Source organism: Apis florea, unplaced genomic scaffold (assembly GCF_048593485.1).
Source record: "Apis florea isolate Af1SG1 unplaced genomic scaffold, ASM4859348v1 contig_3587_pilon, whole genome shotgun sequence".
In the NCBI taxonomy this organism is placed as follows: Eukaryota; Metazoa; Arthropoda; class Insecta; order Hymenoptera; family Apidae; genus Apis; species Apis florea.
In genome coordinates this window covers 1,216,923-1,244,919 of record NW_028256789.1, presented here as the reverse complement: position 1 = coordinate 1,244,919, position 27,997 = coordinate 1,216,923, and the positions used below count along the sequence as shown (strand labels likewise).

At 36.6% G+C, this 27,997-nt stretch overlaps 4 protein-coding genes and 1 long non-coding RNA gene across 6 annotated transcripts; 1 reads left to right on the top strand and 4 right to left on the bottom strand.

The window, feature by feature from the left end:
• Positions 1-14: 14 nt before the first annotated feature.
• On the bottom strand, positions 15-2,306 carry LOC100869422 (cilia- and flagella-associated protein 263-like). Its single transcript, XM_086914468.1, has 7 exons — positions 2,086-2,306; positions 1,883-2,005; positions 1,569-1,785; positions 1,262-1,498; positions 955-1,187; positions 687-886; positions 15-588 (listed from the first exon to the last, which is right to left on the bottom strand). Exons 1-7 carry the CDS (start codon positions 2,168-2,170, stop codon positions 445-447), a joined length of 1,239 nt encoding a protein of 412 aa, XP_086770594.1. The 5' UTR covers positions 2,171-2,306; the 3' UTR covers positions 15-444.
• Positions 2,307-2,312: 6 nt separating this feature from the next.
• On the bottom strand, positions 2,313-3,976 carry LOC100872407 (fas apoptotic inhibitory molecule 1). Its single transcript, XM_003692636.4, has 5 exons — positions 3,843-3,976; positions 3,029-3,258; positions 2,831-2,956; positions 2,715-2,764; positions 2,313-2,619 (listed from the first exon to the last, which is right to left on the bottom strand). The coding sequence occupies exons 1-5, from the start codon at positions 3,860-3,862 to the stop codon at positions 2,449-2,451; spliced, it is 597 nt and encodes a 198-aa protein (XP_003692684.1). The 5' UTR covers positions 3,863-3,976; the 3' UTR covers positions 2,313-2,448.
• Positions 3,977-4,078: 102 nt separating this feature from the next.
• On the bottom strand, positions 4,079-7,000 carry Faa (fumarylacetoacetate hydrolase). Its single transcript, XM_003692632.4, has 8 exons — positions 6,324-7,000; positions 5,599-5,828; positions 5,389-5,529; positions 5,077-5,330; positions 4,798-5,004; positions 4,562-4,707; positions 4,350-4,467; positions 4,079-4,268 (listed from the first exon to the last, which is right to left on the bottom strand). The coding sequence occupies exons 1-8, from the start codon at positions 6,405-6,407 to the stop codon at positions 4,192-4,194; spliced, it is 1,257 nt and encodes a 418-aa protein (XP_003692680.1). The 5' UTR covers positions 6,408-7,000; the 3' UTR covers positions 4,079-4,191.
• LOC116414156 (uncharacterized) lies at positions 4,394-6,222 on the top strand. The gene is made up of 4 exons (XR_004224622.2): positions 4,394-4,534; positions 4,857-5,319; positions 5,615-5,893; positions 6,002-6,222. It is a non-coding gene; the product is annotated as an uncharacterized LOC116414156 (long non-coding RNA).
• Positions 7,001-9,151: 2,151 nt separating the features above from the next.
• Gad1 (glutamate decarboxylase) lies at positions 9,152-27,565 on the bottom strand. Of its 2 annotated transcripts, XM_003692624.4 has the most exons (11): positions 27,373-27,490; positions 26,302-26,387; positions 25,833-25,923; positions 23,047-23,283; positions 17,539-17,855; positions 17,045-17,296; positions 16,592-16,659; positions 12,694-12,772; positions 11,353-11,502; positions 10,928-11,122; positions 10,347-10,668 (listed from the first exon to the last, which is right to left on the bottom strand). In XM_003692624.4, the coding sequence occupies exons 2-11, from the start codon at positions 26,356-26,358 to the stop codon at positions 10,495-10,497; spliced, it is 1,620 nt and encodes a 539-aa protein (XP_003692672.1). In that variant the 5' UTR covers positions 26,359-26,387; positions 27,373-27,490; the 3' UTR covers positions 10,347-10,494. The 2 variants fall into 2 exon arrangements, with proteins under 2 accessions (XP_012340513.1, XP_003692672.1); XM_012485059.3 differs by lacking the exon at positions 26,302-26,387 and having other exon boundaries at positions 9,152-10,668; positions 27,373-27,565.
• Between the last annotated feature and the right edge of the window lie 432 nt (positions 27,566-27,997).

Sequence of the window (27,997 nt, the reverse complement as noted above, 5' to 3'; positions counted from 1 at the left end):
TTATTTTAATAAAATTTATTTTGATAAAATTTTTTATTGCAAAAGTTTTGCAAGTGTTGTTAAAATGTTAAAAGATTTTACCATTGGCGGCAAATATAAAAAATTGAATTTCTGGATCAAAAAATAAAATTATTAAATCGTCGTTGTGTCTAAAAAAAATCTTTTTCGAATATCGAATCATTTTCGTGTTTTATGGAAAGTATTACTATCATGGAAAGTGGACGATCGTTTCAAGCTTCCTTCGTCTTCTAAACAAGCACCGTAACTCCAATTATCCGGTGGCGTAATCAGTGACGGTACTAGACCGTCGTAATTCTTTTACAGATATAATTACAATCTCTATTGGCAAAAAAACATTTTGCGTTCGAATAGTGGATTTTAGAGACCACAATGATAGAAAAATTAGATAAACGTTCTAAATAAGTTTACTTTTTGGCTCTTTTTTTAATTTTTCTTCAATATTGTTTGCTTCTTATATTCTTCGAATATTATCTTTTCTATATTCCTACGTCTTTGTAATAATTTATAAGATTTCTCTAATTCAGAGTATTCTTCTTGAAGTTTGATAAAGTCTAAAATATCAGGTGCCTAAAAAAAAAAAAAATTATATTGTAATCCTCATATGTAATTCTATCAACCTATTTGTATTTTATCGAAAGGAAAAATAAGATTATATAAATTTTTACAGTATGATTCTCCGTGAAATTCAACAATTGCGTCAATTTCTTTTGTTGTCGTTTCACTTTGTTCGAGAAAATATCATACTCGATATTTATCTCCTCGATCTGTTTCTGTTTCAACATGGTCTCCTCCTTCAACTGCCTCAATTTCACCGACAGATCGTTCAGTTTCTGCTTGTGTTGCGTCAATTTCAAATGGTAGTAACCTGTTACGAACACAAAATGTACATACCCAACAGATCTCGTAACAGATCTCTCTCCCCCGATTAATCACCTGCGATCTTCTTCATATCGATCACATAAAGATTCTTCGCCTCGAGCAACTTTGCGAAATCCTGATTCTCGATCTTCAATTTCTCGAAATCGATGACGTGAAGTATCTCGCCGAGCTCTTTCCTCTGTGCAAGCTGCAGTCTGGCCCTTTTGATCTGAAGCTTTACAGTGGCCGTCTTCAATCTCAGCCTCTCCAGTATCGTGCTCGCCGATTTCAGCCATTCCTCGATGAATCTTCGCGAGATCCCACGCGTAAAAAAAAACGCATTCGCAACACGTTGCAACGTTCCGATCACACGCGCAATCACCTGATCAATCGTTCGGCAGGTATCTTGCCCGTCAATCGATCCACGCCTTCCGTAACCACTTCCACTTCGAAATCCTCCTTCGCCTCTTGGATCTCACTGATCCGTATTTCGATCTCGTCTATGTGAGCCTTCAAGTCCATTTTCCGCTTTCTCACATAGTTTTGAAAAAGTTCCAATTTCTTCTTCAATTCCTCCACTTCCTTCTTCGCCATTACTATACGATGCGGTATCGGGATTCTGATGATCGTGAAATAATGAAGTAATGAAGAGATAGAAGAAGCGATGTTGTTTGAACAAATTTTCTAACTTTGCTCCTTCGGTCAACGTTACGACACTTGGCGTTCTAAATCGTGTTATGGATGGTGATCGGGAACCAGATATACTGCGCACGGTGGGACTTAGCCTTCCCGGATCGTGTAAATTGAATAAACTCTCCCGAAAGCTTACATGCGATAATGCTCTTGGTATCAAGTGCGCTGTCATTCTTCGAGTGATCTTCTCTCTCTCCAGTATAGCCTTTATCACTTGATAAAAATTTTTATCGTTTCGTGAATTTTTTTAGATGCGAGATCGATTTAATTTCGGTTTGATATTTGTTCAGGAGGAGTAATCACTCTTTACCTTTTAGACTGTGGGGATCCTGGCGTGTCAAGTATCGTTCGTAAATATCGTTCTCTAAAGTCAACATCCAGATTTGCTGCAACAGATTTTCTTGCATCTCCTGCAACTCGTCGATGGTCATTACTGTAACGATCGAAGATTAAATTAAATTAAGATTAAAATTGGGAACTCTTTATGGTCCATGATATTTGATTGTAACGCACTATCGTAATGTATGTCTTCCTCTATGTGTCTTTGGAGCATTCGAGATCCGATACTGATTATACTCTCTCGTATTGATAGAGACATTGTGATTAATGATTCGATTTAAAGAAATTCGGGGAAAAAGTCTGGGATGAAAATAGAATTAGGGTTAGAATTTTTATTTTTTGCGATCTGAATGGAACTCTAACTTTCTTCTTTTGCTGTGTTCAAGATTTTAATTGCAAAGTTTAATTCACAATTAATTAAATCATTTTATTGTGTAGCGATTCGTTGTATGTTATGTACAAAGTGTAATAAATTCTTATGGTACGTGAAAGAAACAATAAAAACATAATTATGAAATTAATTCATCATGTATCGGGCTATATTTCTTCATCTTCTGTTAGAAGAGCTTCTTTTTCGATCTCTATGTCATCGATGTACAAAGAATATATTATTCCAATGTCTTTTTGTCCAGAACTGTAAGTTCTAATTGTTGCTGGAATATCCCCTATCGAGAATAGAATTTCTGCGCCATCGTCGGTAAATTCATTCTAAGTAAACAAGTAAATAAATAAAGTAAACAATTTTAATTATAATTTATTTTAATTATAAGAGAAATCATTTTTTTTTTTTTTTTTTTTTTTACCTCTGTTTCGATCTGTTCTCTATTAACCCAAACGTTCTGCGTTTGCTTATCTATAAAACGTGTATTATTATTTCTTATTAATCTTTTTCATTGTCGAGAAGAGGAAGTATTATTACCTAACACTATTCTGTATTCTTCATTCTTAACTTTAGCCAACCAAGTTTCCAAAATTTTTGACTGCGATCTCACAAAATTTTTATAAGTTTTGCCATTCACCCATAATGTGTAAGAATATTTTAAACCTGCAATTTATTTAAGGAGTAAGATCGCTTAATTGAATGATATTGATGTGTAATTAATGTAAAAGGACTTACCAGGAATTGGATCGATTCTAATTACGAATTTATTACCATTGAACATGAAAACTTCGTCTCCAACTAGATTGAACATCCAATCTCTGTGGAATATTTCTTTCCCATCTATTCTTACCAATCGACGACCTGTCGCTGTACCATGTTCGAATTCTATTACATGATTTCCATCGTTTAAAGGGACGTTCCATTTTGCCGTTGGTTCGTCTAACGCTTCCAAAGTGTGCAAACTTCTAAAAAATTTTTTTGTTCAAGGTTGTATTTCAAGGTTATTTAAAATCATATTAAGGTCATTCAAAACATCATTTAAAATTATTTAAAATACAAAAAAATTATATCTTTTTATCTGTAAAATAAAAAATAGTTTTTTTTTAAAAAACTTTTATTACAGTATGATAATTTATCATATGTTTAACAAAGTTTGCATATTATTAAAAATATATGCATAGTTTTGAATTAGATATCATAAAATTTATTGGAATTTAAGAACATAATTTAATGAAGTATTACGACTGTAGTTTGAAATGTATGACTGTTCATAAAATTAGAAATTAAATTACCGAAGAAAATTAATTATGTCAAGGTAAATAGTATATAGTTCCAGTTTACTGATCAGAATATTACAGTGCTATATCATTCCCATTATTGATCTGATTTCTGACCCCTTTAATACATATTACGTAATATGTCAATTGTATGATAGATATTACGTTTCTTCAAGTGAAAAAAGGTGCGAAAAACGACTTTTCGTGCATTATTTTATTTATCTACGGATAAAAACTGTTAAGTAAACGAAATCTCATCGGATTTTACTCACTTTAACAGCATACCAGCCATGTTTCGTTGATACTTTCGTTCAACCTGCACCTGTACTGCTGTCTTTATTGATCGAATTCGTTATTTTTGCGGATCGATATTCCAGTTATTTTATATCATAGTATGTTCCATCGCAACGTTGTTAACATAATTTTCACTCATACCAATCGAATTTATTTTTCCATCACACATTCCAACAATAATATTATACATATATTAATATAATACATACATAACTTTTTATTTACTACCTATTTTATTCATAAGTGCATACAATATACAAAAGTGAAAATAATAAGTAGTTTTCAAATTAACTTCCAAAGTATCGGAAATTTAATATATTAAAAAAATCATTGCATAAGAGCAGGTAACAATTTCCCCGAACACGATCCAAATCCAATTCTGTATCCATCACCGACACAATAACCTGTAAAACAATGCTCCATTGTCGATAATCTCGTGGCTATATACAACTTAAATTATTCAAACGAAAAAAAAGCGAGCATACCGCGAATAATCACTTCGTCATCATCTTGCAGGAACTTCCGGCTGGTTCCATCTTTTAACCGTATGGGTCGAGTGCCTTTCCAACAGAGCTCAAGCATGGAGCCAAAAGAATCAGCAGCCTGAAACGTGCAACAAGATTCGAAGTTACGTTTTTACCATCTGGATATCGACGATTTAAATGAAAAGGTAATGGGCAAAATTTTAGAGACACACCTCGCCACTTATCGTACCGGAAGCCATTAAATCACCTGGATTGATATTACATCCGGTTACGGTGTGGTGAGCTAATTGTTGTTGGGGTGTCCAGTATTGGAATTTATAGTTACTGCGACAGACGGTTGTAACGGTACCGTTTGGAGCTAGAAAAAAATAATAAAAAAGTATGACACAATTTCTTTTTTTTTTTTGTTTTTCCAAATAATAGTTTTTTTTTTTAACGAAACGCTCACATTTAATGTCAACTTCTAATTTAATATCAAAGTTACAAGATTCATTATGTTGTAAATAGGGGAATGGAGTTGGATCTTGATGCACATTGGATACTTTGAAAGGCTCTAAAGCTTCCATAGTAACTATCCATGGAGAAATGGTGGTTCCAAAATTTTTTGCACCGAAAGGTCCCAATGGAATGTATTCCCATTTTTGAATGTCTCTTGCTGTAATTTTTTTTTTCAAATGATCAAGTACTTTTTTTTTTTGTTATTTATTATTAGTTGCGTCAAATTTACCACTCCAATCGTTCATGGTAACCATTCCAAAAATGTGCTTGTAAGCTTCAGATGCTGGAACAGCGTCACCTAAATTTGTAGGTGGTCCTCCGACAAAGATAGCTACTTCCAATTCAAAGTCTACTAATCTTGAAGGACCAAAAACTGGGTCTGCATCTTCTATCGGAACTGTTTGACCTCGAGGTCTTCTTATCGGTGTTCCAGAAACGACGACTGAACTCGCTCTTCCATGATAAGCAACTGGTAAATGTTTCCTATGGATGTTCATAATCATTATTATTCAATGCGATTAATTTAAGGCCAAATAATTACCAATTTGGCATCAGAGCATTTTCTTTTCCACGGAACATGATGCCCACATTTGTGGCGTGGTAAATCGAGGAATAAAAATCTGTGTAGTCACCAATTTTTGCTGGTAGATGCATTATTGCTTCATCTTGTTTTACAAAGGCACTGTAAAGTAGAATAACCGTATAAAATATATTTTGTTATTTTTCATTTTTAATGCAATTCTTATTTTACTTTGAACGAATATTAGATTCCTGCAAGGTTGGATTACTGATTGATAACAAGTCTTGAAGTTTGTTCCTGGCTTCTATCCAAGCGGATCTTCCCAAGGCCATAAAATCGTTGAGATAATCACGACGAAATACATCTTGCTTGTTTTTTAATAATGGTCCATCGAATAGATGCGCAATAGCAGATAGATCTAAAATTTCTTCGCCTATTGCTACTCCTATTCTTTTTTGTGGCTGAAAAAGATTTGAAATTTATCTTAATACAGTATGTTACCAACATTCGATAATGTGGTTTGACAGTAGGTATTATTGGTAAATTCAATTTAAAAAAATTTAAATTAAAAATATCGATGATAATTTATTTATCAAAATATTATAATATCAAACGATTTTTTTTATCATTTCAGATGATTAATTTTGAAATTGATTAGAATATTCGCATCTTTATAGTCTATTCTTATTATTCCAAACACTAGATGGCGCTTTACTGACAATAAGCTAAAAATATTTTAGTTACGCCGAAAAAATTATTTTTAAAATCTATCGCGTACTATATTAGTTATTGCTATTTTTCACTATCGTTATTATACTATATCAAATGATCACAATAAAAAATATTTTTTTAAAATTTACATAACCTATAACTTTCCACGAATAATGTTACAATTCGATATTCCTTTTTTTTTATTTCATATTACATGTATAGTTTTCGTATATGATATTACTTACATTATTTTTTGTAGAAAAAACACCATAAGGAAGATTTTCAATTGGAAAATCACAATCTGAAGAATATTCCACAAAAGACTTCATGATCACGCTTATTTCACGCAACTGAGTAAAATCACTGCTTTAAAACTTTCGTATATATATTATATATGATAATGGTAGAGGCTTGTCAAGGTCGACTAGCCACTATGAGATAATTTATTCATCTGTTTATAAACGAGCCTCTGGTTTAACTGGTTCCTAATTCCTTCCATCTTGTTTCTCTTTTTTTGTCATTTTATTAGAAACTTTCAATATCGACGAATTAATTATACCACGTGTCTAATCACTTTTTCATTTTATCTTTTCAAAATATTTCGTCTATCCATATTTCATTATTTAGACGAAACGATATAATAATCCCAATATGTTTAATTATATTTTCAAATAATACATCAATTTTAATGGCTTATAAATTTGCGGTGATTTTTTCAAATACGTATTGATGATAGGATATAACAATAACACGTAACACTTATTGACAATTTGGGATAACAGCAGTTTATTAGACATTGATATACAGTGGATAATAGGGTCAATTAGATGATACTTGTCAGAATCACGACGTGTCAGCGATCATCGCTATAACGTCGCATAGATCTTTACATAGTCCATATTCTTTCGCTCATCTTGTCGTCAAGGAGAGTTTTGCTCACACGTGTACATACATGTATATATATATTTATTTATATATAATTATCTTCTCGTCTATTTATATATATATATATAAATGTACTCTCGTTTTCTTCTTTTTTTTTTCTTTGCTTAATTACATACAATTTTATAATATAAGGATAGCTGCTCTGATTTCTCTTTCTCTCTCTCTCTCTCTCTCTCTTTCTCTTTCTTTTTCATTTTGGAAGACGTCGGACTTTGTTGTTGCTTCAACTTAAGACTAATAATTAACGATAACGAGGTCAGGGTTGATGAGCCCTGGATCAATTTGATAAATCACAAGAAAAGGAATTGACCAACGTTAATTATACTTGTGCCGATTTCGTCTAGTTTGGTGCTCTAGTTTGAAAATTAAAAAAAAAAAAATAATTTTAATTAGGTGCATCGAAGAGTGCAACGTGCATATCTCGCTACTAGTGCATAGGAACTAAAGTGCATATATATGTGCAACAACGTATTAAATTACAATACAATGTGTAACAATAGTTTATAACAGCGTAAAGTATGCAATAACAATGTCACAAGAATAGAATATAACACTTTAATTACACATTTTAAATCTCAAATAATTCTCACGTCGATAAAATGGCGAACATATTCTATATATTTTCTTATTTACAAATTTTCGATTCTTCATGAGTAGATGGAGGAAATGGGCACAAGAATATACAAAATCGTAGTTAATTAACGGCACTGATATGGCGACCTCTTACATTTACATTCACAACGATGTGAAATTCCTAAGTTTGCCAAGTGTACGTGTATTTGTATGCGGATTAAAGACTCGAGATTTCTACTTAGATAAATTCATTGCCTGTACAAATATATTATTTTTTTTTCCCCCTCCCCGTAAATCTTTGGTGTACGTGTGTATGTATATGTGTGCATGACGTTATATTCTCATTTTTTTTTTTTTTGTAATTACGATAAAATACAAGAGTGAATTCATCGAAGTAAAATCAGCCATTCAGTCGGCAATATCAACGACTGGTGGTTAAAAAAATGTATAACGCCGATAAAATTGTAGACAATTAACAACAACGATAAAGTGTCTCTTCTGCAGGTATCGGTAATCATGGTCAGATGAATGGTTGTTTCTTACTCTTTCATTTCATATTTTTCTTTTCTTCTTTTTTTCTTTTAAAAATACATACCCTTTGCCAGCCTATAGTACTGTCTAATGCATCGTGATCTCGTTCCATAATAATTCGAACAAACAATTCGCCCCTCTTTCGTCAATCTTAAATCGATGTATCGTTAAGATTGATCATTAAAGATTGACACAAATATCGATTCTATCAATTAAACAATATTGCATCGTTCCTTTGCCTCCCTTAACACGTTCTCTAGATATTTCATGTTTTCTTACGCTTTCTCATATTTCGTTCGTTCGTTTTTGTGATTTCTCGTGAATATCTATCGACCTATCGGCTCGGTAAGTATCGACGGGAAAAGAAAGCGTTAAGTAAATTCGTAGATTTAATACAATAAATACATTTAGGTATCCTTTCTTAAATATATACCTAGATAATTTGTATTTACTTACATTTAAAGTAATCTTCATTCTTTACCTCAATGGCGAGTGAATCGAAAAATCTATATAGAATTCATTCGGTTCTTAAGTGTTGCCTTTTATTCTCTTTGTCGAACAGATTGAGATTTTTTTCGTCGTTTTTTTCTCACAGGAGCAAAATTATCGTAAATATTTTTATTCGTCCCATTTAAAAAAAAAAAGAAACAATCTACGATTAATAGTTTATTTTATTTTCAATCAATGAAACGAATCAATATGTGAGAAGTGATGGGCTAACGAACGATCGAATAGAATTCCTCTAAAAAGACGTGTCGCGTGAAAGACGTAAACGCGTTTCGATAAACTACGAAAACTAATTTCTAAGAAGACTTCACCAACTATATAATAAGATCAGTTTCCAACTGTATATAAAGGTAATCGACGAACTAAATGACAACCGTTCGCACGAATACTTGAAAAAGCATGTACTTTCATGGGTTTGTGTTTTGTATTTTAAAATCTCAACGCTAAATATATATTTATATATATATATATTTATATATGTATATAATATACGCTTTGTTCTTCATATAATTATACCTTTTTTTTTTTTTTTTAACGTTATATTTATACTTCTTTTTTCTCCCAAATTTTCTATACGTATATTAATAAATATTATTCTCTGTTTTGGTGAAACTCTTCGATAATAAATAATAACATACGTACATTTGTATAATAATGGATGCAGGCCATACTTCTTTCATCAGCTTTGCAAACGATCAATAAATAACAAATTCATTTCAATAATCATCTCAACGAATTAACGAGCAAAATTGTATTGTAACTATCTAAACAGAGAAAATTAAAGCTATCGTTTTTTTAATCGTGATATTTCTTATTTCATCTTTATATTTCTTCTATATAAGTACTTCGTTCCAAGTAAAAATATTTTGTACATTCTATCTCGTTCTATTCGAACGAATTCTTTTTTTATTCATTTCAATTTCAAGAGTTCCCTTTTTAATTTTTATTGTCCTTGCGCCAGCTTGCGTAAATCTAATTGTTCGATCGAGATCGAATTTCGACTACATCTCTGCAAATTCTGCAAGAATAATCGAACGAAACGGAACGTGTGCATTGGTATGCATATATCTTCGGGCGAGAAATGAAATTATTGATTTAAAAAAAAAGAAGGGACCGAATCGTTGACTATAAGCGCGATATATCTATACTTTACTATTGCTTCATTTTACGATGAAAAAACATCGTTGCTATTCCTTCGTCTCCTTCCTTCACCCTCTAAGAAAGTACTTATAGCGCTGAGAATGAGAACTAGTAACATTTACGGCCGGAAGCATCGCTAGAGCTTTTTTTTTTTAACTTGACTCTTTCGTTTCGTCACGGATATACGCTTACATCTAGAGAACTTACGTGCTATGAGTATCCTTTGATCTTCGGTTTGCTGTTTCGTAAATATGCTGAAGAAGCGTTTCCTTTTTTTCTTCTTTTTTTTTTCTCGTGCTACGATGATGATCACGCGACCTACTCCCTTCTCTCCTCAATTTCGATTACGGATTAAATATCGTGGCAAATTATAATAATCTCCATCGATAAAGAAAAACAAATTAATTTTTGATTTTCATTTCTCATGGTTAATAAAAGTAAATTATCATTGATCAAACGATATCGATTTATAAGAAAGTTTCCATTAATAGAAAGAGAAGAGAGCAGGTACACGAGGTGCTTGAATTATTAACCGTGATTGCGATTCTCGAATTTGACCTCCGGATTTTGTACACGTGATGAAACGCGGTTAAACTCCTGCTCGTTAATGAACTTCTAATATCAACAGGAATATTTCACTTTCGATATGGTGTCGCGATTTACATTAAATCGCGCCTCCTCGGCTGATTATGTATGTATTAATTAGAACAGGCAGGTTTCTTACAGATCGTGGCCTAACCGATCCATTTCCGCCAGCAGAAAGTCGACGTCCGCTTCCGTGACCGCGGCACTCGAGATAATATTTCTGAAGAAATTGGGTCGTCGATCGTCCGGCTGGTAACCTACCATCAGTGTGCCAGCTTGCATCATTCGGCCTTTCAAGATTGGACAGATCTGTGAACAGATTGTTTTCTTCTGTTGCTTCTTCCACTGTTTGCTAATTGCTATTATTATGCAAATCAGTGATAAAGAAGAGATCTGCGAGTGTTATATTATTCACAAGAAATACTTAGAGCTTGGTCAAATTAATCAGAATATTGGAATTCGTAATTGAAAAGTTTGAAAGTTGAAATGCACATGGTTTAAAGATATTATCATTTGTAAAAGAGTTTAGAAAATGTAGAGAATTAAAAGAGTTAGGATTTAATCTCACATCTGCTAAGATTTTGATTCTCTCCTGAGTATGTGGCATGTTCCTAACGCGTGTTGGCAAATACCAGAAGCAGACGTTCACCATTTCAGGTTCTAGGATTAGGTAATACTTGTCAGGCATCTGCTTGATCCTTCTGACCATGTATTCCGAAAGTTCCATCAGTCGATCCATGTGTTTCCCGAATCCTTCTGTACCCTATACATCAAAAAGAATTCCTATCTCTGCAATCTGTAATATCCCCCTTTTTTCCTTCTATTTTTATCACGTTTCGTTTCCATTAAATTAAACCGTAATTTTAACCGTTTATCTAATAAAATATATCGAAATTATTTTCTTAATCCAATCTTCTTCGCGAAAAAATTTATTTTTATCATGTTTCGTTTTCAGAAATCGAGCATAATTCCTCTTCGATCTATGCTATTTACCTTGGCTCGCCATTGCAACCAAAGTTTGAAGATGTCATTATGACGTCCGCATTGAATCACTTTATCGCCGGTATCGTACTTCACGTCGTACAGTTTGTCTGTCATGAACAAATACTCGGCTGACATTTGGTTGCAGCTAATCAGCAAACCCTGGAAAATAAAGAGGCGAATGCATCGAGGAGGCGAGATGGGGATAGTCTCGTCTGTTGTTCGGTTTCCCAGTTTTTCCAGCCCATTTTACAGGACACAATGAGCGCGGACACGTTTCGAGCCATGTTTGAGAAACTTTCTAATTGACAGGCGCGAGAAGGAACAAACGGGTCCCGGGTCGATATGGGAACTCATGCGCAGGAAGAGGGAAACTGAGGGATATTGAATTTACAAAATGGCGACTGGTATCCTGCCACCCTACAGGTCGCCATTCTACCTCATGATTCCGCGATTTCGATACTCGTTGAATGGCCTCGTAAATCGAACGTCCTTTCTTCCATCCTTTGTTCCATTTTCACGTAATGAGAAAAATATTGCAGTGAAAGGGATTCTACTTTGTGTAACAGATAGGAAAATTACGCTTAAAAATGTGCACAAATTTAAGAGATCGTCAAAAGTATTGCCTTTCTTAATATTGGAATTATCAAACTATAATATTATGTGTATATACGATTACGATACAATATACGATTGCAATGCAAGTGATATATAAAAATGTGTAATTAATGAAAGGATCTATAGAGAAATTAAAAAAAAAAAAATGTTCAAAAAATCTCAATTGTTAATTCAAAATCAGCAAAGACACTTGCACGTTTTTTTCTAATTTTGAATAATTCGAACGTAAAATTCATCAAAATTTTTTAACATTTCCGGTACTTGAACCGTGCCCACAAATCTCCAATTTGCAACAATTTCTTAACCAACCGATCTTAACGATCGAAACGTAACGATAACATATTAAGAATAAGGAAAGAACCTCCCTCGTTCGAAACGTTCCGCGGCAGCCGGTGCACGGAATTTTAATATCCGAGGGGGAAGTTCTGAGTCGGCAATATAACCACGCAGGCGTGTGGGGCGAATAAACCCTCCTGCGAGCCGCGATGGTGGTACGGTCGGCAACATATGTTATCTCTTAGTTTAATTAAATTCCTGCAGTGCCGCGTTCCAACGCGTACAAGTCTCGGCCCCTCGGAATGCAGCCACCGTTGTGTCATCACCCTTACAGGAGACAGGAATTTCCGTCCACGGGATCTCGAGATGTTCGATTTGTCCGCCAGGATACACATGCACGTGGAACGATTTTACAATCGCGATAAGACGAACAGTAAGATCGATGTGAAAGTGACTTACGTCCTCCTTGAAGTGAATCGTCGAACACTGAAGCAACGCTCCCATGAGTTTGTGCGGGTTCCAGGTCACGGAATCGGCTCTGTGAACGATCGTTTTTTTTGTGAAGAATGTCGGTGTATACATCGTTATTAACCCCTTAAGGACCGAATTATTTTATTTGACACAAATCAAAATTGGATATGGTCGTTAAGGGGTTGAAAAATTACTGAAAGAATGTGAAATTGATAATATAAAAGAACGATTTTTTTATTAATACTATGCAATACTATTAATTTTTTTTCTTAAAATTTTGAAATCCTTTTTAAAGTATACGGAATCAGCGATATAATTTTGAATAATTGAGAAAAACATTCTAAGATATCAAAGTCGAAGTATATGCGATAAAAAAGTTTGCAAGTGTGATTCAAATTTCGATTCGATAACAAGGGATAAATGAATCGAAGAGGTTGGAACAGATTTTATCCGCGATTTATCGAGAACGAGCGAAGGTGGCTGAGAAAGGCGGTGTAGCTCAGCTGGTCGTCAAACGTTTATCCACTCCCACTGGGACCAATAGGGGATAAAATATGAGTTATTTTCCCTCCACGCAGCGCGGGGGTCCATCAATTCGAGAGAAGAGCTATTAATATAGCCACGGGATTGGATTTAACCCTCTGCTCCTAAGAGACACACCCTTGCGGTAAAAATTCCTAACCCTTCTTAATCCGTGGCACAAAACGCGAGAACCGTGTGTACTATGTGACACTAATTTCCTATGCGCTCAACAAACGTTCAACAAGTGTCGCTCACCTTTCCATTAGAATAACTTTTTTACGAATGAAATATGAATACGATTTTTTAAATTAATAAAACTTTCCACGGTGAAAAATAATGTTTTTAAAGCGAAATATATTTGTGTATATAAAACTATTAGAAGATAGTAAAAATAGAATGGATAAATTTCAGTGTTAATTATTCAGAAGCTACAGCTGTTTCGTTTAAGTAGAGGTTAACTCGGCTCAAGTAGAATCAGGCGTGCACGTGCAGACAAGCGTGGCCGTCCGGTGACAAACGTTATCGACACTTGGCAACTGACACATATATCGCGACACTGTCCCCACTTGTCTGTCGACTGCTCTGCGGATGATGCGAGGGTACTCGAAGCAACCAGGAAAAGAGATTCGTGTCGGCGACAGCCGTTTGCCATTAGTCACTCTTCAACCGTATACGAGTTTATCGTAACGTTCTATCATTTGTATCACCGCCATTTTCACGAGCTTGTGCTGTTCCAACTTTTATGCACAATTTGCAATCCAATTTGCATTCCACTGCTTGCATCACTTCACTCATACACATAAACACGCTTTGTAGTTGCATATTTAGCTTTCATATTTCATTGTTCACGATTCAATTAATGAGTTATATAATTTTTGTTATTGAAAGGTTGAACGTGTTGCTCCACGTGTTCTAATTTTCCATTAGTTAAAAAAGGTATCGGTAAGAGTGTGCATAATGCGTGCGTATAAAGCTCGAGTGATTAATGCGATTCGCAGCTGGGGCTGGCGCGTGCAGCGCCCTTCTGTTCACTCTTAAATTCATCCTAGGTGCCAACCCCAAAAGCCGCGCAATATATATCACGAGGGTTGCTAATTATCCCTCACCACTTACGGAAAAGCTAAGCGCGAAAAAAAAAACTGGTTTTCAATCGAAACTTAGTCAGATTCGTCAACGAAGAGAAAATTAATAATTCTTCGCGTAGATAATCTGACATTAAAAATCAAACAATTTTCATAAATACAAATAAACGACAAGAATGAAATAGAATAGACGAGAGAAAGAACATCTTAAAAGAACACCCCTCTCTACAAAAGACAACTCGCAGCGATCGTCGAAAAAGATCGTTTATAATCGTCCTCCAGGGGATCGAGGATCGTGTAATTTGGACGAAAGCGCGTGTATACGAAGGAAAAATACACGTGAAAAGCATGGAAGCACGCGACAAAACTGTCGAATCCATCGAGAGAAGGACTTTCAACTTCACTTCCGCCTGCAGACCTCGCCTTCCTTCCTCGACCACCTTTTATGCGTAATCATTTCTGACTTTGTCGCGACGCTGGAATCACGATCTCCCTTTCCTTTCTCTTCCTCCTTTTCGCGAGTCCGCGCCGTTCTGTTCGAGGGATGAACAACGAAGGGGGTGGTTGGAGAGGGACAGAGAGCGACATACAACGAGAGAATGAGGAAAGCACTGTTCCCTTTGTACGAGTTTAATCCAGCATTGTCGAGGCACGGTCTTTTATTTCAGACCCGCGGAAGGCACAGTACGATGCGGCGCCGCCGTCGATATATAAAGAGGAGAGTTTTGTTCTGCAAATGCGCTCCAGGGAACTGATCCAGCTGTTGCTCGTCCTTCGGATTTTTCGTTTGCCATTTTAATCAAGACCTTCACAGGAAGGAAGTTCTGGGGTACAGTCTGTGCAAGCAGGAAATTGCGTGGAGGATTTTTGCTCGGATTTTTTCTTACCAAAATCTTGAAAATTTTACTCACTATGAAGTATCGGTAAAAATAATTCGAAGCATCGTGAAAATAATTTCAATTCGAAAATTTGTAATACAGAGATTGGGAAAGATTATTTAAAATTGGAAATAATATTTTATAACGATGGCAGAAAGAAATTCTATGATTCGAATGTTATTATAAAAATTTACAATACGAAAATGATAAATGTCAAAGATTCAATTTCATTCAATTTCATTTCGCGACAAGGAATATTCATCTCGATAATTTAGTCGCGCGTAGAAAGAGGAATATGCATGACAGCTATTGTTCGTGCATCTTTTGTAGAATACGTGTTGCTAATATTCCGTTGTTGCGGAAAAAAATTTTCTAAACAAAAAGTCCTGAATAAATTCCACGAAATGAAAAAGTAAGCCGACAGTATTCGATATTATTCCGAGTTCAAATGACTTTTCGAGTGAAAATGATTTTCTCGACAGGCCTCGTGCCACTTTTTTTCGGGTCACGGACTGTCTGGCGTTGAATGAAGGGAGCAGATGCGGCCGGATGCAAATCGTGGATTAATCTCGCCAACCCCATCCGAGCCACCCCCTGAATCGGCCTATCCCTGACCCCCAATTGCAGCACGAGGGGTCGGACATCACTCGCCTCCGCGATTCTATATGCGAAAGTTCGCATGTGTCGAGGACAGGAGTCACTCCTTTCCATCCATCCCCTCGATTCCATGGATTACGATACTGTCGAGAAATTGCCGGCAGGTATCTTCTTTCCGCGTCGATTAATTTATCCGAATTATTGTAGATTAAACGGATAGTTAATCGAGAAACTTTGTGACTATCTACGAACAATTTTACTTTGGGAGGAAGATGAAGTCAATTCTTAAAATTTCGTGTTTTTTTTTTTTCTATTCTTTAAATATGAGTAATAATGATAAAGGGGAAAGATTGCTAATATTCTGCATACGTATAACTAAAATCAGAGTTTAAAGTTTGGTTAATTTCGTATGATTGTTCCCGCGATTGACTAAATTTAATTTACAGATTAAGTCTACCAATTTCTGCTCTCAGTTCTCTATTCGTATGCAAATATGACTTTTCTTAAGTTTCGTTCTCGAACCAGGAAGAAGTTTATCTACTTGGAAGAAACTTTATCGATTTTATCCACGCCGTGCATGCGTGTGTGTATACTTCCGAGTGACTCCATCAAACTAAGCCTCAATAAACTATAAAGTACGAGGATTAAGCCACCCCTCTATAGAACACGTGTGGAGGTGTTTCTGATTGATCGAAAAGCTATATCTATATATCTTAAGAAGAAGATTGAACAGTTTGAGGATAAAGATGTATCGTATTTTTACAATAATAGTTCAAACGAATTATTTTATATTTTTTTTCCACTCACCGTTCGATGCCAGTCATTCGAGGATGCCTGTATTTTCTCGAGAGAAGCAGTCCACCACCCCAAGCCGCCTGAAAAGAAAATATTTTGTAAAATGTAAAGAAAGTGAAGAAGATGTCGTGTATCAAAGACTTCGTAAGTTCTGACTTCGAGCAAAGCCCAGATTTTCCGAATTTTCCCCTAATTTAACCGATCGAAACACTGGCCGCCGGCTAGATGACGCTTCTCACATTTATTATTTACGTTAAGGCTCTTAGGCGTTTGGCATTTATCGTTCGAACGCTGAACCGATTTGAATAATCTGTCTAAGCTAAGTGGAATTCTCTGTTCTCCCTTTCTAACTTCGAAACACATTTCATCCTCGGTTTTCTACACGTTGCATTGGCCGATTAAATTATATTGTCTTGACCGCTTTATCATTATTGGCGAAAATTAAGCAATGTTCTAGAGACTTACGTCTATGTGCAGCCAGAGCTTGTGTCTCTGGCATATATCAGCGATTTCTGGAATGGGATCGAATGCTCCGATGACGGTCGTTCCCGCGGTAGCGTTCACGAAGAATGGAATGTGTCCTTTGGCCTTGCGTTCAAGAATTAATTCTTCCAGTTTCGAAGGGATCATTCGGCCTCGATCGTCGCTAGGAACCATCACGCAGTTGTCCGTTCCCAATCCGCAGACAGCGGCGCACGATTTCACCGAATAATGGCACTGCTCGTACAAAAATAAATAAAATTTCGAATATTCATTTTATTCGTTTATTTTTTTTCCGTAGAATTACAAAGGAAAGAAGAAAAGAACAAGCTTTTTATTTCACAATGATTTCATAATTCCATTATCGATAACTGTGTGTCTCAAGAGATAAGTAAGATGACACTTTTATAGAAGAATCGAAGGTTATGTATGTCGATAAGATACTCAAGGCACAAGGCGATGAGTAGAGTAAAACGTACCTGGTCAGACGTGAACATAACCAGCTGTCCACCGACTGCGGAGAGGCCCCGCTCTTTGTACATGGGGAACATTTTATGCCTGGCAGCGAGAAAGGCGTATAGATTACTGATGGAACCTCCTGGGGCAAGGATGGAGTCGCCACCGCTCCAACCGATCAGTTCTCTCATCTTCTGAAGCACCACGTGCTCCATCAGTATGAACACCGGCGCGATTTCGTAGGTGAACATGTTGGTATTGGCCGTCGCTGTCAACCATTCGCCGGCCATCGAGACGAGGTCCAGACCGCAGGACAATTGATTGAAAAAATGTGGATGACCTAAAGAAAATCGGAGAAAAGAATCAATTTACCTTTTAACAATTTTAGAAACAAATTTCTTTTCATTGTCGATTGTGATTTGCAAAACAATCATTTCTTTATGGAAGAGAAACGCGTTCAAATTAATCGTTTCCTACATTGAATCAAGGTTCTAATTCCCTTGAAATCGTGATTGTTCGAAGACGATTGTTAATGGTAGGGTAATTAATAACGGTGACGTGGCACGTGGCCAAAAATTATATTATACAGTGTAGATTCGTGGCAGTGGCAGTGAGGTCGAAAGGCACATGGACGGAAAGAGGGAAGAGAGCTTTAAGCCGGTCGCTGAGTACGTTGTCATCCGCTCTGCTGAACATCGCGCCAGGATCAGGGTTAATGCTTCTGTTCGATGGGAGCCTGCCTTCTGATGCGAATAGGAGGGTACAAGTGCTACTGTTCCTTGCATGCGAGTAACTTGCTGTTTCTCCTTGCTATTTTTCCTTTTTTTCGTTCAATTTGTATTGTATCTATTTTGTATTAAGAATTGACAAGAAGTCAACTTTGTGAGTAAAGTTTTATACATCTCTATTTTTCAGATTATTTAAGGAAAAATATTTTTCTCTAAATTAAAGTAAAATTGGAGGATCACAATTTTGTAAATTATAAACATTGAGAAGAGATGTTTGTGCAATATGGAAGACGTAAAGAAACGTAATGAAAAGATTTATATTCATAGGGTAGAGGTTTTTTTTTTAACAATAGGGTACCATATTTATGCTCAAAATTTATGTTTTCCATGATGCAGGATTTTTTTGCCCACCCTTACAGCCTACATCCTATCATTCTCTTAAATAACGTAGATCCCTTGATCCCGAGAATTGATGGATTCACTCCATTGAATATCCGGCCACGAAAAGACTTTTTCCCCCGGGTGCACGATAACCTTTGATAACCAAACGGCCATATTCGGTTTTCCGGGCAAAACCTCCAGAGTCGCGTTACGTTCTTTCGATAAATACCCTCGCCAGTAAGACTAAACACGCGAGTGAGAGAATTTCGTGAGAGGGTGGTGTCTGGACATTTTAATCTCACGGTATTAGTGATTGATTGACGTGTGACGCCAACCTATTGGGGGTCTAAGTGTTCCCCTTGTAACATCTGGATTTCCAACTTGAGATCGTAATTTTCCTTGAGATCAGGAAATCACAGTTTCTTATCTTTTTTCTAGTCTCGATAATGAAAATTTTTGCAATCTTTAAAATACTTTAAAATACTCAAAAATCTTGGAATATTTCTTATAAAATGTAAATAGTTCGACATAGCACCGTAACTTTTAATTTTTCAAATTAACATATATATATCTCAAAACTGAATTATCTCAAAAAGAGATCAATAATCCAAATAATCGTATCCAAAACTTCTTATCACTCCTTTTTCTTTCCCGAAATTCTAACAGTAGAGTTCAATCACTGGCCAAAGCATCGTGACGAGTGTATATATCTGGACAAAAAACGTCTCCATCCCAGAAGGCGATATCGGGCAGCGGTATCTGGAGCCGTTTGTCGCGGTGTTATTCGCAATTATCTTGGTCCGTGGATCGTGGCACGCGTCCGGTTCTGGGGTGTGCAACAAGACGTCTCCCTTTCCCTGCCCCACTCCTGATTTTTCCAAGAGCACCGAGGGTCGATGGTCCGAGGAGCCCGCATTTTGCGCGTCACACGCGTCGCTGCGCGACTAGATTGTTTGCAGAGGCTCTCAAATCAGGAGGAGAACTCAGGAAAAACAAACTGTTTCGACCAGCTGGCGAGATTATCCATTGTACGCCATCATTCGTTGCGAATGTGTTTTGCAGCCCATTTACATTATCCATGTTAGATAAATCGAGAATACAAGTTTCCGGCAATCTTTGCTTCTTAAGTGAAACAAAGTAAAGAATAAATTTAGAGAAGGGGGAAAATAGAAGATCCTCTTATTGGTAAAGTTTCTATTGGAAAGTGCAAAATGTTTTAGAGACGAGGTTCTAAACGTATTCTAAAAATTGGTGCGCTATTGTGAGAATATTTAACGAAGTTCGGTGTAACAACACGTGATGGAATTGGGGGGTGTTTGTGTAATTTGAAGGAAGATAGGAAAAACAAACGTACGAGAGAGTGCAACGTGCGGGACGAGATAAGCCAGGCAGGTTGGCGTATTATGCAGATTTAAGGATATGTTAATTCTGCATGGAGTTGCAGGGATTTTCGAACCAGATCCCCTTAGACTCGTTCCCATCGCCGCGAAGTAATGGCAAAATAGAGGATAAAACTCTTAAAACTAATGGAGAGTGATCTTCTTTTCTTCGAGAGCGATCTCTTTCACATTTACATCTTTTTATTTAATTTTATAAAAAGACATTCATTATTGGATTTGCGTTAAATTAAATTCCTAATATTATTCGTTAATAGCTTCTTTTTTTAATTTGTTAAAAGATATTCCTCGCAAATATTTATATCAATGAAATTTCTATCATGTTTACGAGTCGACATATGGGAGTAAATTGTTTTTAGCTTCGATATTATGGATTTCACGATTTGTTTCTTTCACTGGATTGCTTTTACGAGCAATTACAATGTCTGAGGGTATCATTTTCCGACTAATTTGCCCTCTTTCCCCGCATCGAGAAGAGAAAGGGAAGAACCTGCTCGACGCAGACCAGGGTAATATATTATAGGGCTTACGATTTGTATGAAGAGAAGTGTGTAACCCAGACTTAACATTAATGCCGTGCAATCAATCATACGCGCAGGAAAAAGAAACCATTTCGAATATCTTCGAATGTCTGAACTGAAATAACGATGGAAGAAAATTAATAACACACTTCACGTTCCATTTTCGTAATATTCATTATTTCTATTATCGGCAATTTGATAATATTTTTATTCCTTCATATTTGGATAAGTCTGAAAATTACCAGATACAATTAATTAATTTGAATAAAAATCTTTCGCTGCCAAGAATTCTTATACCTCCGCATTTGTTGTCGGTGTTACGATATTTGGGTAGCCATGATTTTCGGCCGATGAATTCCATTCATAGTGAGAATGCCGATCGAATGACGTAACAACTTGTGCGTTCCGTGACGAAACGATTTCTACATTCCACGGCTAGCTATCGATATCAATTTAAATTCCAATGGGTGTGCGTCCGCGGCGAAAGCTCGACGAAGGGTTCACCCGATGGTGTGCGGTCCTGTATACCCCCTCCCTATTCGTCGTTCGCCCCTATTTACTATTTCCCTCGATCCCACCGAGGGAAAATCGTGTAGAAATGGCTCTTAATTACACCGATCCTATTGAATTCACCACCCTGCCCAGTGGTGCCACGTGCGCTAACGCTACAACCGTGTTTTTCGATGGGCACAGTTTGTATTCTTCTTTCCCGTGCTTTTTCCCCTTACCCGTCCTCCGGATTCCGACAGTTTTCATCCTCGTATTCGAAAGAGAAGAGGGCATCCTAACGGGAATCAAAGTTTTTCATGGAAAATTGGAAATTGAAAATTGTCCTTTGATAAGATGATTTTCTTCTTTCTATTTTTTTTTTTTTTTCAATTTTTGTAATCTTGCCAAGTCTTATGTGCTATTGGAAATTTCTTTAGATGTGAGAATCCAGGTCGAACCAACTGGAGCATCTATTTCCGATATCGACGAGTTTCGAAGGAAACGTACAGTTCTTCCTCAGACATTGAAATTTCCAATCTTCGTGGTTGTACAGTTTCCTCGTATCGACAAAGATAAACACAAGAGTCAATCGATATACCCAACTCTATCGTAGTTAATCAAGATCTCGCTATTAATCAATATAAATTTCTTCCATGAGTTTTGAACACGGAATAATGAAAATTCCACAAATTTATTCCTAATTTCATATTTTTAAAGTATAATATTCCAAATAAATATTCTCATAAATAATTTCTATTGTTAAAACCCCTCAGATATCTTTTCTTCTCTTACCACGCTATATTTCAAAAGATTATCATCACCTTATCATTCAGCAACCCCAAAAAAATATTTTCCAAACGTATCTCCTATCAATCGATTCCACAGCAGAAGGGAGGATGCCTTCCTTTTTTCACGGTTTCGATGACGGTCAGATTCTATGTTCCCCAGAAGGGAATGTCTCGTGGCACGTAATCTAATAACGAGTTTTTGTCCGTATACGCGGTGCACGCGTCTTTCTATACACAAGGGTGGATCGTCACCATCGACTCTCGCTACCAGACAAGCCTGATTCCTCGCCTAACTTCGGTTAGCCCTCTTCCATTGTGCATTAGCATCTATTCAACCTGGTAATCGAATCCTGGCCGAGATAGCGAACTTTCGTGGGGGATTTGCGGTTGACTTTTGGCGTTTCCTCGATCGAAGGCCTCGATGAATTCACCAATGGCCGAATTAATACATTTCGTGCATGGCCTGCGCGATTCGAAATTTTTTCTCACAGATTTAGAAAATTCAATTCAATATTCAAAATTTCACGATTATGTGTTTTTAGAGTTATTGAAAATTTCCAGTCAGAATTTTGAAATTTAGAATTTGCAATTCGATTTAATAAATAAAATTAGAGAGTTGAAGATCTTCAAATCTATATTTCTTAAAGAATTAGCTTTCGGTTTAATTCTTATTTTTCTATTCTCTCTATTTACGAAACATGATAGAAACTTTAACTGAAAACTGTTTCATTTCTCGTTCCAAAGAAGGAGCGATTTAAATGGTGTACGCCGATACCACACAGCTTTTTTATTTCAGTTACCCTCGTTCATTTATCACGTGCACGAGGGCAATGTGTATATTTCGTGGGGTTGAAGCCTGCGGAAATGCTGAAAGTGTCTCTAGCCACCTTATCTCCGCCCCTAGAGCGCGTATGCTAAATTGAATATGAAATTACGTGGCTTATCGCCCTCCCAAATGCAAGGAAATGCGATAGTACAGTGTTAAACGATTCCCCGCTAGACGTCATCCTTGAATTCCTTCCAGTTTTTCCCTCAGATAACTTTCATCGTCGATTTAGAAACATCATTTAATTCTTCTTAACTTTTCTTTTATTTTTTTTTTTTTTTTTTTCATAATTTGGAACGTCAATTAATTTAATTCTGATGTATAATAACAAAATCAATTTTTTTTTTAATTTTAAAATTTTAATGTAGATTAATTAATAAAAATATAAACGTAAAACTCACCTGTTTTGACTTGATACTTCAAGGTGGTCGAACAATCGATGAGAAGTTGCTGAAGAGTCAAACCAGAATCGGGAATTTCGAGGTCCAGGAGACGCATCATGTCGGAGGGATGATGGAAATCGAGCACTTTCGCGTTTCTATCATTCGTGGACTTGATGAAATCCAACAGAATGTCCACCACCTTCATCAGGAACTCCCTGGTCGCTGGATAACCTTCGGCATTCTGCGGCAGGATATCTGAGAGCAATAAAAATTCAAAATTCGAATAATAGACACCCGATTATCCTTCAAATCGCTGTTTGTTCCCTTAGTATCTTCAAAATTATGACGAAGAAGACTCGATCACCTCTTCCTTCTTTTCTCACGTTAAATTTTTGATTTCTTTTTTTTTTTTTTTTCTCTTAAATTTTATAATTTCGAAGATGTTAAGATAACAAGTGTTATGCAAGCAATCATATTAAATTTGATCGTAAATAAATTTGATCGTAATGATAGGCTAAATTGTCTACTGATGACTCTCTAATTGTTATAATCAAGTGAAATCTCTTCTACAGCGTCACCGATCGATCTAATACCGTTTCAATTCAAGAGTCCTTTTTTTTTATTTCGTGTGCCCTTCGACCTACCGCCGGCTCTCTCCATCCCAGAAAACGTCAATAATTAGAATGATTTCACCTCATCAAACAATTGAAAGTATAGACCTATATTGACACACTCTCACTTGTTTGGTGGGATGACACCATCTCACTTCTTCGTCTTCTTCCTCATCTTCCTCGTCGTCTTCCTCTTCTTCGTGTCTTATGTCGGTTGATGATGACTCGTTTCGCTGTTCGAAAAGTTTCCATGCAATCGCATATAAACGTCGAACATTCGCATTGAACGAAAATGCAGAAAGAGAGAAGCGTGAGTACAATGATGCAAAAATAATAATAAATATTTGAAAAATATAGTTTTGTCCCGGAGAAGAAGAAGAATGAACATGGAATATTCAAGATTTCAAGATGATTTTTCAGCTCTGCTTTGGTATAAAAAAAAAATATTTACAGTGGGACATTTCAATGTGCTTGTGGTAAATCCTTGGTAAATTGAACTGTCCTTTAGTCGCGACGTAACCATAAAGTATACCGTAAACCACCCTTCTTTTCCCATTGCATTAAGAAGATCCTATGGATAAACAGAGTCTATTCAGTATTCGTGTCGTTTCTTTCTTTTAAGGAATAACAAGGAACGCTTGAATTTTTTTAAGGAAGAATTTTTCTTCCTTAAACAACATCGCTTAAAAATTTTTATAAGAATTTATAAAAAGGAAGAATGTAACAAACAACAATATTTAACAAAATTTAAGACACGTCGTCCTCTTAAAATATTTCGTTTAAAAATATTTTAAGATAGAAGTTCGTCCAAGAAAAAAAATAGAAGATTACTGCTAAAAGACAAGTGTATTTTTCAATAATCACGAGAACGATGAATGAGAATCGAATGGGAAAGAAGGGTGCGTGGAATGGTGAATCGTTCTGAGCCCATGGTTAGACAAGAGAAATCCCTGGCTTCCAAGGGCTCTGCTTCGGCTAATCCACCTCTATCAATCTAACGTCCAAAAAAAGACTGTCAGACTCTCCTTTTTTTCAAGCATTGTAAAAGTTTCGATGGATCCAGTGATCCAAGACCAAAGTAAATACTTCTATTCGAGCAACGATTAAATTAAAGCACACAACAATTGGTTAATAAATTGTATACAATCGAATCACGCAAGAAGTAAGCAACGAACATGCAATTTCAACGGGATGAATTACAGATTCCATGGATCTATGTGGAATTCGTGTGTCATTTGGCACCAGATGCATCGAACCCTCTATTCGTAGGTTTAATCAAAGCGCCTTCTAGGGGTTGTTACACGTGGCAATTAGTTCCAGCGATTTATAAGCGGGATTACGGGGTTAATTTATAGTAACGAGCGGGAAAAAGATTGCACCAACCTTTGAAGAAACGTTTCGTTTCGTTTTCCCTTTCTTACTAATTTTTCCAATTTCTTCATTTCATGAATTTTAACCGAATAAAAATTAAGAATAATTGGAAACAAAATTAGTAGTAACAAAATTAAGAGAGAATTCGATACTCAACCACGACTTTGGAAAGTAAATTTCAAAATTCTTTGGCTGATACCTCGAATTTTTTTTTTTTTATTATATTTTAAATCTAATTTATATGCACATCGATGCAACTCTTATCGTTATTCTACAGTTGGTAAAACGTAAACAGATTCCCTACAACAAACCCTTCCTACCCTTTCTGCGGCGTGTAATCTGTCCTCAGCCACTCGTCGGCTACGAGCCTCTTCAGGCCAATTCTAAATCCTCTATTATTATGCACCCTTCCGAGCCGCGAGCTTCGCGAAATCAGGACAATATTGTGACTCCTGGATTTTATTCCCGGGAAGCCAGAGACGCTTCAGAGTCCGGATACACGAGGGAAACGATTCGATATAGAACGATAATTTGCTTGGATTCGTGGTGTAAGTGGGGTAAGTAGATATAAATCGTACGTGGTCGGACAAGTAAAAATCGATCGTGCAGGAGAATAGGCTTTGTTTTGTGAGCTGTAAAGTTCACGTGCGTTGCAGAGTAATTTATAGATTTAATGAATAAGTTAAATATATAGGTAGAAATATAGAGTTTAAATGAGTTGATAAAAATTCCATGCTGTTTCGACGCTAAATGTCTTACAATGTCCAGAGCATGCTGGATGATGTTGAAAATATTTTTGAAAGAAGCAATCTTTGTACTCACCCGAATATTTCAAGTTACAGTGCTCTTTGGAGAGCGAGTAGGTGTTTTCGGAGCTCATTAGTCTGGTTGGTGAATGTGTCCTGGCGAAATTCTGAAATTCACAACGTAAATTTGTATCATATCAATTCGACGAATATTGGTTCAATATTTATTACTGATATTCTATACAGAATAATAAATTATAAAGTTAAAAATTTCTTCGAAAATTTTTTTCAGGCAATCATCTTTCTTAATCCTTTCATTCCCAAATTATTTGTTTATAAGCTTTTGATAAATACAGCATTTTACTTTTTATATAATTTTTAAATTGAAGTCTGGAAACGAAAGGGTTAACGAGGAAAACAATAAGAAAAGAAACGAAATAAAAGAAGATTTATGGATGACATAGCGATGAAGAAAATGAAGAGAAACAAAAACAGATACAGAGAAAGACAGGATGAATGACGTGCAGCGAGATGGAATGCCTTACATATAAGTATTCCTTGATCGCTGTGATTTTAGTGCCGATCATTTGCACATTGTCCATGTCTCTGCTTGTGCCCCTCGCCTCAGTTCCTACAACAATCAACAACAGTGTCCGCTTCAGTGTCGAGCTTCTTTCAACTTTCGTGCTTCTTTTATTATTTCTTATTATTATTATTATTTTTTTTTTATTATTATTATTATCCAGCAAGAGCTTGACAGAAATTGCACAACTGCGAAGCGAGAGTTAAAACGCCGAAGGAACACGGCAGGCCGAGCGACCAAAGAAACATGGACAGAGAGCATTTTGTTGACTTTCATTTCTGTATTCTTTTCTTTCTCATTTCGTTCCACATCTTAAAAAATTCTCGATTTTTCGATTCTCGAGAATCGATATCGATATCGTTGCTCTCTGAACCGATCGAACCGGTCCTTGGAGCGTGAAAAGGTAAGCGATAGATCGTCCTGAAGAAAGATCAGACACCACTCTGATGAAACAGAGTTATTAAAATGATAGATAGATAGTTGCGGATTATCGATAATAAATATCGTGCAGTTTTTTCTTCAATTCTTAGAGAGAACGATTAGTATCCATGGACGAAGATAATATTTTTAATCAAGTATTGAAAAATATACAAAAAGCCTAAAAAAAAAAAAAAATAGGAAGAAATCTTGAAAGCATTGTTTATTATCATTCGATATCTCGTACAATGGAGTTAAAAGTTAAATGCAAAAACTAATATGAAAACGAATCGATCCAAAACGTCCATGTGCCCAAAGGTTCCTCAATGCCATCAGCGGGAATGAAGCGAGAATGAGGAATGCGTGAAAGCGACAAAGAATAAATCTATCCAAAGAATCGAAAGGATTTCGAAAAAAATATCCCAAGTTTATCAAAATTACATTTCCCTCCCTTTCCAAATTCTTTTTCCAAATCGTTTCAAAATTTTCCAAAACCCTTTCGATTATTCGAAAACGGACAGAAGATGACAGAGGGAGAAAGAAAGAGCGAGAAAGAGAGAGAGAGAGAAAGAGAAAGAGGGGTTGCAACTAAACCTATCCAAATATAATCACTCACCAATTCGTTGGTATCACCTCGAAGGGGGTTGATCCTCGCTCGTCTCGCTCACTCTCGCTCAACAGGGGATGGAATCGGTCCTAACGGTGCAAGGACTCGTGGATGGAACGACGGTAGACCGTGGTGGAAGCGACGACGGGCTTCGGGGTGGTTTCCAAGGGACTGCTTCCAGCCGAAAACGCCTGGACGACTCTCGAGCCTCGGCCTGACTCGGCCTGCCTCGAGTCTGGCTGACCCAGTTTCTCTCTCTCGTGCAACCCACGCACCCTACCCTCGACCTGGCGGGGGTTGTTTTTGCGTGGGCGGGGCGACGCAGCCCTGTGTGCACGGGCGCTCGGGGTGCTGTGGCACGGGGGTGGCCCGCGTAGGCGTGTCGAACCTCGGCCAATCCCCGTTCGAACGTCACACTGACGTCAGAGAGGACAGTGTGACGTATCGTTCCACGCTTTATCTGTTTCCTCGAGATACGAGGCATCATCTCGCGCGGTTCTCGCCGCGAGGGAATGCTGCATCCCTTTTATATGTTTGTTGAATGCGTTCCCGTGGTGGAATCAGATGGGTTCCAACGAGGCTAGCCGCGAAATCTCCGTCACGCTTGCCCGAGATACCTGCGTTCATCAGGGTG